Below are 17,311 nucleotides of genomic sequence, written 5' to 3'. Positions count from 1 at the left end.
TACTGGGGGTGGAACCCAGAGGCTTTCTACCTCCGGGCTATACTCCCAGACCTATTTTATATTTTATTTGGAAACAGGGTCTCACTAAGTTGCTGAGAGCCTCACTAAGTAGCTGAGGCTGGCTTTGAACCTGTGCGATCCTCCTGTCTCAGCCTCCCAAGTGTGGGGATTACAAGCGTGCGCCACCACGCCCAGCTTATTTCACTCTTTTTACGTTGCCTAGGGTGAAATGACATATTCAATTTTGATAAATCTTTACTGAAAATGATTCTAAAAAACCTTTTAAATTTAATAAATCAAGTCACATCACTGTTACACAAAAATAAAATCAATTTGCTACTGAAATAAATTTTTAGTGATTATGAAAGGATATAATTAACTCTCATACTTATGATCTTGGATTAATCACAGTAGAACTACCTTTAATAGAATACTGAAAATATGGCTCTTTATATATGTTATATATGCTTCCATGTTAATATTTTTTACTCATATTAATATATATGGTTACATATTAATATAGAATGTATTTTAAAAAGGATAGTGGGTATCCATACTGCTGCAACACCAATTTCATTTTTTTCCTTTGAAACTATGTTCCTATTTATGAGATTTGAAGTCATAATTGGGTAAAGACTAGCATCTGGAATCACCTAGTACCTTACCCTTAGCCCAGGTTAACAAGTCCATACCTTAATATCTTTGGTTATATAGTGTATTTTTACTGAAGCCATCAATCAAAACTCCTCTCCCTTTTAAGGGGATGTCATTGAGAATTAAGGAAATACATGAAACAAATTGGTAAACAACTTAATAGGTATTATAGGAAATTAGATATAGGCATTGTATGTTAAAAAATAGAATAAGTTTAGTATAAATTTGGTGGTTGGGTTAAAATAAGTTATAGAATACCTAGTACTCAAAAGTAGGAGATAAAAATAGCAGCTAACTTTAGAAGTAGAAGTAGTAAGTTTAGCATTTCGTAGTTAAGGATAAGTTTAGTTAAAGTTTATTATGTGTGATAGAGAGATCCGCTAAGCAGAGCCCCCCCCCCTTCCTGGTGTTTTTGATTAAAGATCATAAAAATTTAAGAAAATAAATTGTATATTTATTATTTTAAAATATAAAATATAAAAGTAAAATGTTTTGTGTCCCTTAAAGATCTTTTAAAATCTTTGTGTTCCTTTTAATGGAAAAGCCCCTCGTTTTCTGTACTTTTGGTTTAGCTTTAAGTTTGAACGTGCTTTGCAGAGCTCCATTGTTAGTTAGGTTAATAATTAAAATAAAATTGATGTTTGTGGCTAGGTAACCAGAATGATTTATATGACGTTAATTTGGATAATTTTGGGTATTGGGATATGAGCTCATTGAGGCAGGTTGAATTGTTCCAAATAAAGTGCAAAATGTACCTAGATATATTGAAAACATGTATTACTGAAAATTGTTTGTATTCAGGTGTATTAAGGACATGTTTTGTCAAAAGTTGTTAATACCAAATATTTCCGTGTAAAAGCATACGAAAAACAAAAAACAGGAAAAACAGGTGGCTTTGAGGTGTGCCTGCTACGTGGGATTCAGGTTAATGAAAAACTAAATGAAAAACAATGTAGGTGTAATGTGGTTTTAAAAAACTAAATGAAAAGCAAAGTCCGTATGATGTGGCTTGCTGTAATCTGTCAGATTCATGTATAAATAGAGTATATTCTAGGGCACAGGCGGAGATGCCTTCCCCCTGCTATTAAGCACGGCGTCTCTCATTCTTCAATTTCGCCGACTCTACGCCTCCTTCAAGACCCCTGGACTGGCCGAGGCTGGACCCCGGCAGTTATGAAAACTTAATTTTTTTCTTTACGTTCCAGTCTTGTGAATGTTTAAGGACACTTGCAATTAGACTATAGATTTAGATGATATCTTGACTATAACGTTCCGAATTATCCCTCGAGGAAAGACATTTCTAAACCATATTGCTGCGGTGCACTGAACTTATTCTCTGAAGACTAGAATATAGAAGCTTAAAATAATGTGATTAGAAATAGGTGTTAATATAGATTTCAGCCTTGATTGGGAATTTCCTTGTTATCCCAATATTAAGCGAGGCTTTTTCAAATTTAGACAAAATAAACTGGCATTATTAATATAAAAAATGTTCTTGGAATTATAAAAAAAAAGTACATAATTTATATGATAGTGATGGAAAGATGAGGCTTCCCCAGCTTCTAGTTTCTTTCTCTAAAGGAATTAGGATTTTTTTTTTCTCCTTGAGAAAAATCAACAGGGGCGCTGTGCTGCTCTGTGTCTTTTTAAAAACAAAACAACAAAAATATTAAACAACCTTTGTGCCATATCATCAACTGAGCAAATTCAAGCAGGTGGGATTCTCAATTCATTGATTGTATTTTTTGATTCAAGGAAGTCTGAGAGTAAGTACAAGTACAAAGAAAGAAAATGTAACTTCTAATGAGTGCATTAGGGCAATCACTCATAAGGTGTTCATATGCCGATGTCTGTGTAACCAAAATCCTAGACTCAAGATTCAAATGTAGTGTAACCGAAGACACGCAGTTCTCCTTTTCACAGAGAATGCCTAATCATTAGATGGTACACAGGGAAAGTAAACTCTTGCAGAAAATCTGGAATGAATCACAAATACGAATGGCAGTACCATAATTAGCTATGAAGGAAGCAGTGTTCTGCATGTTTGTTTTGATGCAGAGAGAGTCACAGAACTGTGAAGAAATTAGGTAGTATTTGCTGTATTCACCTAACCTATGGATCGGGTCCCTGGGATGGCTTAGATAGTGGCAGTGGCTTTCCTGGATCCCCTGCACGCACTACTTCATGCAAGACCTGTGTTTGCTTTGACCCAGCTTCCAGCCATGGCTCTTCTCCCAGTGATGATGTGTCTTGTGACTCTGCTGTTTCCCTCTGTGTCTGCTGAAGGAAAGGTGAGGCTCAAATGGAAACCTTTTCAGAGCTGTCTGGCAACTCTGTGGGAGAGCAGAAGGGGCAGAGACGTGCCCGCTACACCACAGAGGTTACACCCACAGGTCCAACTGGAAGTTCAGAGCGCTCCACACTGTTACCAGCGGTCAGGAGGCCGGGGCCTAGCTGTCCAGGTTGGCGCCCCAAGTCACTGTGAACACTTGAAAAGACAAGGAGTACTTCGAGTATGAGGAATTCATCAGACTCCAAAGAGTTGGAACAAAAATAATTTCATTAATAATTTTAGTTATTTACTTATTTATTGCAGTACTAGGGATAGAACCCAGGGCATTCTCCCTCCAAGATGCAACCCCCCAGCTCTATTTTTTATGCTTTATTTTGGAACAGGGTCTTACTGAATTGCAAAGGGCCTCGCTAAGTAGTAACTGAGGCTGTCCTCGAACCGCGATCCTCCTGTCTCAGCCTCTCAAATGCTGGGATTACAAGAGTGCACCACCATGCCTGGCTTATATATATTATTTTTAAAAGAAACATAATACATTTATTATATCCCAAAACTTGGTCTTTCCCATCTGTAGACTTTTTAACATATGAACATGTATTCATGTACCTCTTTATTATTAATTTTTATTTATTTATCTATTTATTTATTTTTTTTTGGTGGTACTGGGGATGGAACCCTTCTACCTCCAGGCTACACTCCCAGACCTATTTTATATTTTTATTTGGAAACAGGGTCTCTTAAGCCAGCAAGGAGCTTCGAATCTGTGCGATCCTCCTGTCTCCGCCTCCCAAGCGCAGTGATTACAAGGGTGCGCCACCACGCCCGGCGTTTATTATTAATTTTTATTGGTGCATTGTAATTTTACAGGAGAGTTAAATCCAAAGTGGCACATTTATAGGCACACACAACATCAACTGGCATGACCCCTCCCGAGATCATCCTGTTACCCCTCTATCCCTATACATGCGAGTAAGATCTAGTGATGCCTTCATATAAGGACATATTTAGTGTGTTTCCTTTCTCAAATCTCCTATGTCTCCTCTCTTCCTCCTCCCCAATTCCCTTCCACTGTTTTACTGGTCTCACTCATTACCATAAAGTCCCTTTTTTTTCTATTTTTTTCCCTTTTTCTTTTTTTAAATTTTTTAAATTTAAAATTTTTTTTTTTTACTTTTTTCTATTTTATAACATCCACTTAAGAGAAAAAAAAATATGACCCTTGACTTTCTGAGACTAACTGACTTTGCTTAACATGACATTCTTATTTTATTTATTTATTATTTATTTATTTATCTATTTATTTATTTTTGGTGGTACTGGGGCTCCTGGAAGCCCTTCTACCCCTCCGGGCTACACTCCCAGACCTATTTTTTATATTTTTTTATTTGGAAACAGGGTCTCTTAAGCCAGCACGGCTGGCTTCGAACCTGCGTGATCCTCCTTTCTCTGCCTCCCAAGCGTGGGGATTACAAGCATGCGCCACCACGCCTGGCTTAACATGACATTCTATAGCTCCATCCATTTCCCTGCAAATGACATAATTTTGTTCTTTGTGAGTGAATCAAACTCCAATTTGACAAATGGATACTTTTTAAAGTTATCTTTATAGCCAGACAGAGTGGCACATGCTTGTGATCTCAATACTCGAGAGGCTGAGACAGGAAGATCACAGGTTCGAAGCCAGCATGCAACAACTTACTGGACCCTGTTTCAAAATAAAAGATAAGGCAAGGCTGAGAGTATAGCTTGGAAGTAGAATGAAAGCCCTGGGTTTAATCCCCCGTAAGAGAAAAGAAGGAGAAAAAGAAGGAAGGTAGGGAAGAAGGAAGGAAGGACAGACAGAAGGGGTCTCTGTTCTCTTGCATTAACTCATCCACTATTTTATGCAATTTTTTAAAATGTTAAAAAATAATTCCAATTTTATTTTCTTTAGGATGCGGCTTTTACTGCCTTGCTAACCACCCAGTCGCAAGTTCAAAAGGAGATTGTAAATAAACACAATGAGATGAGGAAATCAGTCTCACCCCCTGCAAGCAACATGCTAAAAATGGTAAGAGAAGGTTAATGTAAGTGGTGGGCGCCGGCTGTGGAGGAGCAGGCAGCGGGCAGCAGGCATTGGCGTCCTTGAGCCCTTGATGGATTACAGTGGTCTGTTCCTGTTTTGCTATTGCATTTGATGGTTCCTTTACTTGTTTTCTTTGGTGCTGCGGATAGTACTTAGAGGCATTCTACCTCTGAGCTACAACTCCAGCCCTTCTATTTATTCTGAAAAAGTTGGTGAGGGTTTCGGTAAGTTGCCTGAGGCTACTAGCCTGGACCTGCAATCCTCTTGTCTCAACCGCCCAAGTGCTGGGATTATAGGAGTATACCCACACACCTAATTTATTTGAAATTTTATATGAAGAGGAAGGTGCCTTGTATTTTTGTCTGCAAAAAGGTTAAATAACTTCTCAGGTTCGCAGTTATTAAGTTGGGAAAGCACAATTAGAAGCCTAATCTTTGAGCATACAGTACTAATTCATTATACGCATCAGTCATTCTTTCCTAAACTTAAATTAAGAAATGGCATTTTCTTCTGAATCATTGTCATTGATATTAATATAAATAAAAGACCAGACCACTTCCTAGGTAGGACATACTCATAAATGCCAGATATTTCCCATATGAAAGCAAAAGGTTTCAAATGCAACTAGGCGTAGCCTTGTTCAGTATATCTCTATTAAAATGAAATTCAAATACTTTACATGTTTATCAATTCTCAGACCAAATAACGTTATCTGTACACATGACTGTATTGTTGTGAATCTCACTATCATGTAGACTTAAATGCACCAATAACAAGTTAGAGAAAACCATTACTAAAGGTCTCAGGTGTGGTGACAGTCAGATAATGTCTTAGACATTTCTCTTCTCTTTGTGTGGGAACTGGCAGACACCGATTCAAATAAAGATATACAAAAGAAGAAGAAAAAGCAAATCTCAACAAAAAGTCATTTAATAACGAGGATTATAGCATACTTTCATAGAAATGTTAAGGTGTTGCTTATCAACCAGCAGGTCTGAGAAAAGCTTTATTGTGGTTAAATCACTAATTTTTTTTTAATGTGTGTAAAATTTAGGAATGGAACAGAGATGCAGCAGTGAACGCACAAAAATGGGCAAATAAGTGCACTTTAGAGCACAGTACCCCGGAGGACAGAAAAACCAGTATGTAAATTAGCAAATAGTTGTCAAATAAATGAACAAATACAATGTTAAGAGGCCTTTGTAGGAGTTTTCACCAAGAAGATTCTGTGAATAAATAGAAGTGCTGCTTACTGCTATCTTCTTTAAATTCACAAGAGTGAGTGTGTGTGTGTGTGTGTGTGTGTGTGTGTGTGTGTACACAGATAATTATAAGGACCATTTCATGCACATTTACATTAAGCAAGTAATTTTCTTTCTTTTTGTTTTTGTGGTACCCAGGATGGAACCTAAGGGCATTCTGGTTCCAAGCTCCACCCTCAGCCCTATTTTTTATTACTTTCTTTTTTTTTTTTTTTTAAGCAGGATCTCACTGAGTTGCAGAGGGCCTCACTAAGTAGCTGAGGCTAGCCGCGAATTGCGATCCTGCTGTTTCAGCCTCCCAAATGCTGGGATGACAAGCGTGCACCACCACGCTAAACTTTTACAAGTAATTTCTTATGCAGTATCATCTCTATCTATTGTTTTTCTTCATCAGAATAAGGCAGGTTATGTAGCATCTAGTGTGTGTTTACGTGTATGTATGTGTGTGTGTGTGTGTGTGGTGTTGTGTGTATTGGTGGGGATTGAACCCTGGGCATTCTACCTTCAAGCTACATTCCCAGCCCTGTTTTGTTTTTGTTGTTGTTGTTGTTGTTTTGGTGGTACTGGGGTTCCTGGAAGCCCTTCTACCTCCGGGCTACACTCCCAGACCTATTTTATACTTTTTTATTTTTGGAAGCAGGGTCTCTTAAGCCATTGCGGCTGGCTTCGAACCAGGGATCCTTCTGTCTCCGTTTCCCAAGCGCAGGGATTATAAGCGTGAGCCACCACGCCTGGCCCCAGCCCTGTTTTTATTCTTATTCTTATTATTTTTATTTTCGAGAGTCTCACTACTTGCTGAGGCTGTCTTAGAATCTGCGATCTTCTTGCCTCAGCCTCCCAAGTACTGGGATTACAGGCATGCACAATCATGCCTGGCTTCATACAGATTTTTAACCAAGCTTTCTGACTTCTGAGCACTCTACCCTTTGTGATTTTATGTTGCTGTTCAGTGTTTTGAAATCTATTTTTGTATTCATAAAATAAGTTGAATCACGTTTAACTTCTTTGCTATAAAATATTAACCTTTTAAAATTATATTTAAGATAGTCATGTTCAAAATCCCTATGAAACAAACATGTTGAGTATGTTTATTTTTAAATTATTTATATCAAGCAGTTAAGTATTTTTTATGTACTGGGTGCGTATGATACACAGATTATTCTATTAGACTCAAACCAACACAATGAGACACATCTGACATAAAAACTAAGAGATAAAAATAACTTGTCTGAATCTCCTTTACATAAAATATTTACTTAAATTAACAAAAATAACATACATCTGGGTAAGCGGAGGTCAGAAATTGTCTTGAAGATCCAAGTGTCCTGTGAGATTCTCGCTTTATTTCTTTGGCTGCTAAAGGAGATAGCCAAGAATATTTTATACTTCTTTGTAAGCAACACGTAGACATTACAGTTCAAGCCACTTAAATGTAAATATTAATTAAAGGCTCATAAAAAAATAGGAAACCATTTCAGGGCTATGCGGCACCCCTTGCTAGCTCTCTGGGGAGGTTTGGGCTTGTGACATTCTGATTTCCTGGTAAGAGAAGACTCTTAAATTTTGAAAACTATCTCCTCTCCTGGTGTCAATTGTCTCTTGAGTAGGACTTTAAAAGGCTCCCTACTATTTTTAGATTGTATCCATAACCATGAACACTTATCCAAAGTCCTACTTGTGAAAAATCTCTGGCAAAAGGGGGCAAGAAAGTGTAAGAGTCAGTGGCTGTGTTTGGGGAATCTTACAATATCAAGCTTCCAACTCACGAGGCACATTGACATGAAGAACTTTACGTGTGAATGGTTGCATCTTTGACAATCCAGAGAAAAAGGGACTTCTAAAGAATTGGATCATCTCGGCCTGTTAAAAATTAGCATGTTCAGGTCTGCCTACTGTGTCCGGGAGTTAGTTCTGTCTCCTGTGCATCAGAGCGATTAGGAAGTGAGACCAACCTCCTCCATACTGACCCACATGTGGCAGCTCTGGGCTTGGTGCCCAGAGCTCCGAGGGAGCGTCCCTGCGTTTTGTGTTCCATTTCTTTTGCCACAAGTTTTATTGCTTTTTCTCATCAAGGATCTGTTCCTTCCTAGGTCTCAAATGTGGTGAGAATCTCTATATGTCAAGTGATCCAAATGTCTGGTCCACTGCAATCCAAAGCTGGTACGATGAGAGTCAAGATTTTGTCTATGGCTCAGGACCAAAACGTTCCTATGATGTTGTTGGACATTATACGCAGGTAAGGTGAAAATTCTGCTTACCACAAACGTAATATAGAACATGTTTAAATTTTGACAAACTTCACTGTTCATTTTGAGGGACCAGCCTGAGTAGATACAGCATCATCTTGGCATTTGGCTGATACTTTATCTTGATTTGTCAAGTTTTTCTGTCCACGATCTGAAACATTTTTGGCAGGGAGGCATACACTGTGTCCCTACGATATCAGTGGGTAAATGGTAAATATGCATGAAGGTTTTACTATTTAACAAGTTTTGACTTTGATTCAATAAATAAGTACTTTTCTAAGATATATGGCTACAGACTAATACAGTAATATGGTTCAATTTTGTATTTTCTACTGAGGAGTTTTTAATATTTCCTTCTTTTCTAATGTATACCCTAATATGTTCATTCTCTTTGGGGTTTGTAGCTTGTCTGGTATTCGTCGTACCAGGTTGGATGTGGAATTGCCTACTGCCCCAATCAAGAGACTTTAAAATACTATTATGTTTGCCAATACTGTCCTGCGTAAGTATATACTTTAGAGTTTTATGTCGATAATGCCACCTGTGGTTTAATATTTTTAAATTCTCAAACATTAAACCAGAATTAAAGCTTTATAAAGACACCTTTTTTGAATTTTTTAAAGATTAAGCCAGCTTTAATTTCTCAGAGAAGAGATCAAATTCTCAATTCCAAATGTAACATCAAGGGCTGTTGTTCTTCTTGCGTGATGATGTCATTTGCGTAGGATGATGTGTTCCCGGCGCCGGGCTTCTCACGGAGCATGCGCAGTGCGTGCTTCTCTAGCCGCCTTAGCGTCAGTGACAGCTGAGCTCACACTCTAAGTCTCTAGAACAAGGGAGCTTGGTGCAACTGCGAATCAGGATTCACACTTTGTAATTTTAGCCCTTTTGTTCAAATATCCCTACTCCTGATGGTTTAAAAGCTCTTATATTGCCGTGATAAACGAATCATTTTTGGAGAGTCTAAAGGCTTTTTTAGATCTTTAATGTATTTCAGAATCCAGAAAAGATAACGTGTTAAGTCTTTGTTTCTTAGATTTCTCACTAGAAACTCCATGAACATTTTGCAAGGGCAAGAAACATGCCCCTTTGTCAAAGAATATGTTTAAAGTTATCCTCACACACCGAAAATTCTTATAATGAAGATATATCATAATGTATCTGTTAGTTTTAAATTTTTTTTTTGTAGTAACTGAAGATTGAACCCAGTGACATTCTATCTCCAAGCTATATTTTTATATTTTTGAGACAGGGCCTCACTAGGTTGCTAAGAGTCTCACTAAGTTGCTGAGGCATCCTCAAAACTGTGATCCTCCAGTGTCAGCTTCCCAAATACCGGGACTATTACTAGCACCACCACCCCTGGCAAAACTGGGACGGACTCTCACCAGTACTAGGGATTGAACCCAGGGCCTTGTACTTGTTAAGCAAGTGCCCTATCACTAAGCTACATCCACAGCAAGTTTTAATTTTCAATATTTATATTTTTTTTTGTGGTACTGGAGATTCAGCCCGGGGGCATTCAGTCTCTGAGCTACACCCCAGCCCAGATTTTTATTCTTTTATTTTGAAATGGTCTCGCCAAGTTGCATGCCTCATCAAGTAGCTGAGGCTGGCTGCAAACCCGAGATCCTCCAGTCTCAGTCTCCCAAGTACTGGGATTACAAGCATGCTCCACCCTACCTGGCTATTGTTTGTAATTCTTTATTATTGAAGGAAAGAGGACCCCCCCAAACCAATCATCCTACAGGGTTGTTTAAAAACTATAGATAACTCAGGAGATGGAAGGTGCCATTTTGAGTAATTGGATTTATAAAGCTATTTTCCTACAACCCCTGTTAGTTTATAGAGAGAATTGAAAGGCCCTTGGTGACTGCAGCAAGCTTACTTATGGTGTGGTTCTCAGAGGGACCAGGAGCCAGGCATAGGAAAAACTGTTTGAATGAATGATGAGAGGAAACGGGAGGAAAGCTTCCAGAAGACCTCTTGATCTCACGGTTTCCCCAGTGCTCGAATGCACACATACACACACTATGAAAGGAAGACAGATCCTGTTCCACTGCCATGGGTCCTTGCCCCACGTGATTCTGTTGAGATTTGAATTCTTACATATTTTCAAAGCTTTATAAAGTTTTGCATAGAAGAACAACTGTCAGTTAGTAGCTAACTTGTGTAAGATGACTACATTTTGGGTATCGGTGTTTATCAAAACTTATTTATTTGTATATTGTTTTGCTGGTCACAGTGGCACATGCTTGTAAGCCCAGATATTCCAGAGGCTGAAGAAGAAATTAAGTTCGAGGCCAGCCTGGGGAACTGAGTGAGACCCTGTCTCAAAATATAAAAATGGTGGGGAATGTAGCTTAGTGGTAGAGGGTTCCTGGGTTCCATCTCTATCATCTCTAGCAAAACAAAACAAATTATTTTTAACTATCATTTCTTTTTTGATAAACATGAAAGTCTTACCCATGTCATCTCTAGAAGCTCACAAAACTTCCTTAGGCACCTGCTCCTAACTACACACAACTAATTAAAATTTGCTACTTTCATCTGGAAGAAAAAATACACTGAAGCTTCATTGTCCATGTTAGAATAGTTATGGTGTTTTTCATCTTTCAGATATAAAGTAAGATAGTAATATTGAATATCCTTTTGGGTTTTTTTTATTGTAACTACCTACTCGGAAATCTTTCTCTCTGAGGAATATTTCTTGCCCCTTAACCAGCAACCTTGGAGTGCATTACCTTAGCAATTTGACTATTAAAAGATGAGAGAGGGTGTTGCCACATTGAAATATATACTCTAAAATTTTTTCATAGATTTCCAAACTTGCTCGGCTTACCACTCCTTTTTCAAAAATAAAGTTACCGAGTGCACCCTGGTACACTACCTTCCTTAAGTGAATAAACATAAAGATGCAGTGATAAATTTGCATCCTTTTTCACATTTGCACACTCCAGGGGTGGTATCACCGACTACAAAGCTCCGTGAATATAGGGATCTCACTGTGGAAGCTCAGCTTGTGGAATGATGGTCAAAGAGATTGGTCAGCGTGAGAAGGAAACATTCCCTCAATTTGGAATGCAGCCTGACTTGTACTCTGGGGAATTATGTATTAAATTATATATTAAATTATATATAGTTTCTACTTTTGTTAACTAAGAACACTGAATGTATTTGGTAACTGATGCCTTAGAGAATAAACCAAACAGCTAAGTGGAAAAAAGTATCTGACACTGTGTATTTCAAATTTCAGTGGTAATAACGTGAGTAAAAAGAACACTCCTTACCAACAAGGAACACCTTGTGCCAGTTGTCCTTCAGCCTGTGAACACGGACTCTGCAGTAAGTCTGAAGGGATTAATTCACCACTATAGTAGAACTGATGTTTTCTTTCTACGAGTTAAATCCTATAAACTAGCCAATTAAATAATGTATTCAAGCCAGGTACAGTGACACACACTTGTAATCCCAGTACGTGGGAAGCTGACACAGGACGATCGCAAATTCAAGACCAGCCTCAGCAACATAGGGAGACTGTCAGCAACCTAGTGAGACCCTGTTCCCAAACAGCAATAAAATAGGACTGGGGGTATGTAGCTTGTAGGTAGAATGCTTCTGGGTTGAATCCCCAGTACTACACAAACATCATCATCATCATCATCATCATCATAATAATAATGTATTCAAGCAATAGCAATAAGTAATCAACAGTGTGTCTAAATATATACTGTACACACTTCAGTAACCTATAAGGAAAATAAATAACACAATGGAACCTCTACTAGCAATGACTGTGACCTTGCAGAGCCTATTACTGTTAACTATATACTTTTCTGATAAATATTTCATCAAAGTTAGTAGCACTATGACAAAGTGATTATTTTTTTAAAAAATCAAAATGCATAAACCAAAGGGTTTTAAGATGATATTCCTACTCAGACTAGACCCTGTTTCTTTTGTGCCAATGAACTCATCGTGCTGATTGTTTCACTTCTTTTCCACAGGATAATTATGATCATAGTGTCACCTTAAGAGGCTATCACTTGCTCTGTAATCTGATAGTAGTTGTAGTTTTGTGTGCATTTTTAATTACAAAATATAATCTGTATGCAATATTGGCTCACTGAACAAACGTACTGTTGTAAAAAGAAAGAATAAAACGAATGTCATGTATTTAATTGATGGTTATGAAGAGAACTAAAAATGACCTTCTATAGTTGGGATACTTTCATTAAAATTATTATAAATGAAGGAAATGACCTATTGATAGTTTTGCCTTTCAAAAACATTCACCTTAGCCGGGCGAAGTGCCGCACAATCCCCGCGCTTGGGAGGCGGAGACAGGAGGATCGCGCAGGTTGGAAGCCAGCTGCGCTGGCTTAAGAGACCCTGTTGTTTCCAAATAAAAATATAAAATAGGTCTGGGAGTGAAACCCAGAGAAGGGTTTCCAGGAACCCCAGGACCACCAAAAACAACAACAACAACAACAAGAACAACAACAGAAAACATTCACCTTAGCCGGGTATGGTGGTGCACACTTGTAATCTGAGTACTTGGGAGGTTGAGACAGGAGGATCACGGGTTTTCAACCAGCCTCAATTACTTAGTGAGACATTCCACAACTTAAAGAAACCCTGTTTCAAACTAAATAATAAAAAAATAAGGTTAGGGGTGCAGCGTGGAGATAGAATGCCCCTGGGTTCAATCCCCAGTACCTCAAAAAAAAAAAAAAAAAGAAAAGAAAAAGTTCAAGCAGGACATGGTGGCACACACTTGTAATCCCAGCATTTGGGAGGCTGAGACAGGAGAATCATAGTTTGTGGACAGCCTCTGCTACTTAGTGAGGCCCTTTCCAAGTCAGTGATACCCTATTTTAAAATAAATTGTAAAAAATAGGACTGGGAGTGTAGCTTGAAGGTAGAATGCCCCTCGGTTTCACCCCCCCCAAAAAAAAATCACCTTTACTTAGCATTCTTTCTGACTTAATTGTATAGCTGTAATTCAGAATATTAATAATACCAAAACTATAAATCAACTAACAAGGAAAAATATGAACTCTTAATACATCTTGGGAAGGCTATTTGCTAAGAAGTTTGAAATTAAATGTATTAGCAATGAATACTCAATAGAAATTTTACACAAAAGAGTGATAAGGTCAAAATCGTAGAGTTGTTTTTTTTTTTTGTTTGTGTGTGTGTGTGTGTGTGTGTGTGTGTGTGTGTGTGTGTGTGTAGTACTGGGGTTGGAACTCAGGGCATTTTAGCTCCAAGCTCTACCCTCAGACCTATTTTTTATTCTTTATTTTGAAACAGGGTCTCACTGAGTTGCAAAGGGGCTCACCAAGTGTCTGAGGCTTTCCACAATCCATGATCTTCCTGTCTCAGCCTCCCAAATGCTGGGATTACAAGCGTGTACCACCAACGCCTGGTTCAGAATCATGTTTTATAAAGAACTTTCTGGCAATTGTATGCAGAAATGATCAAGTGAAAACCAGCCAGGACACTGTTGGAAGGCGCGGGTTTCAAAAACAGTGGGTATCATTGATGCAGTAGTGGCAAAATAAATAGTCCCTGTGACCCGCGCCGGTCCAGGGCTTGTCCATCCCAGAGAGGGAGGAGGTCTCGGGCTGGTACCCATGCTCGGCTTCAGCTGACTGAGTAGTTGAAATTGTGGGAGGGGTTTAGGAATCCCTACGCTGGATCTGTCAGCCGTGTGGGTAGGATGAAGAGTTAGGTTTAAAATTTATTGAATTTGGAGTTCTTGGAGAACATTCAAACAGAAACATCAGGGGGTTTGAAAAGGCATGTTGTCCTTTATTTACATCCATGGCAATTCATAATGATTATGTGCTCCAGAAAGAAAGCACTGGTGTACAGAACCATACTCTCCAATAACATGCGGTAACGGGCATGTTCTCTATCACCCACAACTTGTTAGTTCAGCTGCTACGCACCTGGGGCTTCTGAAGCCTTGAAATAAGTTTGGTAAGATTACAAAACTAAATTTTTAATTTAATATACATTAAAGTAGCTATAAGTGAAGCCGGGCATGGTGGCACATGCCTGCAATCCCAGCAGTTGGGAGGCTGAGACAAGAGGATGACAGGTTTGAGGGCAACCTCAGCAACTTAGCAAGATTCCTTAGGAACTTAGTGAGATCTTGTTTCAAAATAAAAATAATGCTGGGCATGGTAGCACAGGCCTGTAATTTCAGAACTTTCAGGACTCGGGGGAGGCTAAGTCAGGAGGAATGGCAGGTTTGTAGCCAGCCTCAGCAACTTAGTGAGGTTCTTGACAACTTACTAAAACCCTGTTTCCCAATAAAAATTTTAAAAAGGGTAGTGGATGCGGCTCAGAGGTAGAATACCTCTGGGATCCATCTCTAACACCACACATAAATAAAAGAAAAGAAAATAGGGCTGGGAGTGTAGCCTCTGAGTTCAATATCCAGTTCAAAAAAAATACACAAAAAATAAAAAACAGTAGTAGCTCACTTATTGTACTGTGAGGTATAGAGATAGCTTTTGTTCCACAAGGAAGAAGGTCAAAAGCTTATTTTAAAAAAATAAATAAAACCTATGAGGTATTCATTTTATTCTGCCTGCTGAGGGAGGAAAGCAGGCCAATTATTTTAGAAATGGGCCATTAATAACACAAAGGGCCATCGCTGTGTAAGTAAGTGGCTTTAAGCTGTTGGCCCTCTCTGCCCTCTGCTCTCTTCCCCTATGCTGTGAGTGTGATGATTTTTGTTTGTTTTTGTTTTGGGTTGCTGGCAGTAAGGGGTAACTGAGTCTGTTTTTGTTGCAGCCAATACCTGTGAGTATGAAGACCACCTGAGTAACTGTGAGTCCTTGAAGAGCACAGCAGGCTGTGACCATGAGCTTCTCAAAGAAAAGTGCAAGGCCACTTGCTTGTGCGAGAACAAAATTCACTGAAAAGCCCCCCGTGCGCCGTGCAGGGCTGCGGGGAACAGGTGCGCATCCTTTAGTCGAGACATCGGCGGGGAAATCCTAGGAAAGTCAGTGGCCAATTTGATTTGAAATGATGCTCTTCCTACTTCTCCTGGATCTTTACAGAAATTCTCCTTCACAGTGCAGTTTCCAAAAGTAACGCCTTCGATAATGACAACTTGAAACTTGGATATAAGGTTGGGACTTTCAATTTAATAACTTGAGTCAAGAATTTTGAAGGTTGGATCACCGTAGGACTTTGGTCTCTGGAACTCTAGATGAAAATGGAGAATTGTGTGTGTCCTGAAACAACATGCTGGAAAAGACATTAACATCATTGTCCTCCTACACGATAGTCTACTTGTCAAAAGGTTGAAATCAAAGGTTGACATTCACATCTGTCTTACAGACATTCCTTTAGACAAAATTAATCATCACTTTGAATAAAGATCTTATCCAAGCATCTATGCAGATGTGATTTTTTTTTTTTTTTTGCAGGTCTCCGGATGAAACCCAGAGGCATTTGACCTCCGAGCTACATTCCCTGCCCAATTTTTTATTTTTTATTTTGAAACAAGGTCTCACTTTGTTGCAGAGGGCCTCACTAAGTAGCTGAGGTTGTCCACGAACCAGGATCCTCCGGTCTCAGCCTCCCGAATGCTGGGATTATAAGCATGCACCACCACGCCCGGCTTGCAGATGTGATTCTAATGCAATATTTTTACAGCATTCACAATTAACTTCAGGTAACTATGCCCAGATAAATGATTATACAGAATCCAATTTCCAAAACAGTTCCCTGCAAAATTAAATGTTCAGAAATCAGTTCTGTCTTGCTTGTTTTTCCCTCTGTATACTCTTTATAATAACCCAACAGAGTATACAAACATAGGTTTCCAGCAATATAAGCATAAATAATGGTATTTTAGAGAGATTATAAGCCTTCACATGCTTTTCTGGAAGATTGATAAGAGATTAAAGCCAATCCATTTATAGATGAGAAAACACACACTCAAAATCTAAAAAGAGTAAGAACTTTATTGAAAGTAATCAGTAAGGCAGGTCTGGTCCAAAAGATAGTAAAACAGCAAGAGATATTAAGATAAAATGGATCATTTGAATCATCCCAGGCTATCAAAAAAACTAAATTCATAACTCTATTTTTTCCAAAAATAAAATTTTCAACCCCAGATAGTTTCATTACAGAATTTTGCCAAACTATAAAAAAAGAAAAAGAAAAAGGAAGAAAGCCAGGCATGGTGATGTACACTTGTAATCCCAGCATTTGGGAGGCTGAGACAGGAGGATCATGGTTCAAAGACAGCCTCGGATCCTATTTAGTGAGGCCCTTTGCAACTCAGCGAGACCATTTCAAAAAATAAAGAATAAAAAATTGGGCTGGGGGTGTAGCTTGGAGGTAGAATGCCCCGGGCTTCGTCCCCACTACCACAAAAATAAATAAATAAATATATAAATAAATAAATATTAAAAAAAGAATAAAACCAATTTTACACAAACTACTTCAGAAAACTTAATGAAAAAATTTTCAACTCATTCCTAGATAACAGTATTTATTACCTTAGTACTAAAACCAAAGACATTTCAAATGAAACAATGCAAATTCAAAGCTATCACAAACAGAAAAAGAAAAAGTCTAAGTAAAAAAGTATTAAATTAATCCAGCAGCATAGTAAAATGAAAATGACACTTTAACATGACATAACAGGTTATCAGAATAAACCTCGAGTTAAACCGTGTGGTCCAGAAGAACTCCAACTCTGGAGTTCAGTTTTTGTACACATAATTCCCCGAGTCTTGGGAAATCCTTCCACAAAAAT

At 38.4% G+C, this 17,311-nt stretch overlaps 1 protein-coding gene across 1 annotated transcript; it reads left to right on the top strand.

The window, feature by feature from the left end:
* Positions 1 to 2,876: 2,876 nt before the first annotated feature.
* Positions 2,877 to 15,458, top strand: LOC308265853 (cysteine-rich secretory protein 2-like; the record flags this gene model as incomplete). Its single annotated transcript, XM_080699798.1, has 7 exons — positions 2,877 to 2,945; positions 4,881 to 4,997; positions 6,067 to 6,154; positions 8,365 to 8,510; positions 8,925 to 9,022; positions 11,777 to 11,865; positions 15,331 to 15,458. The coding sequence occupies 7 exons, from the start codon at positions 2,877 to 2,879 to the stop codon at positions 15,456 to 15,458; spliced, it is 735 nt and encodes a 244-aa protein (XP_080555924.1).
* Positions 15,459 to 17,311: the final 1,853 nt, after the last annotated feature.

The sequence above is a fragment of the Muscardinus avellanarius genome (genome assembly GCF_963383645.1).
Source record: "Muscardinus avellanarius genome assembly, chromosome: 8".
Taxonomy (NCBI): domain Eukaryota; kingdom Metazoa; phylum Chordata; class Mammalia; order Rodentia; family Gliridae; genus Muscardinus; species Muscardinus avellanarius.
This window is presented reverse-complemented; position numbering and strand designations above follow the sequence as displayed.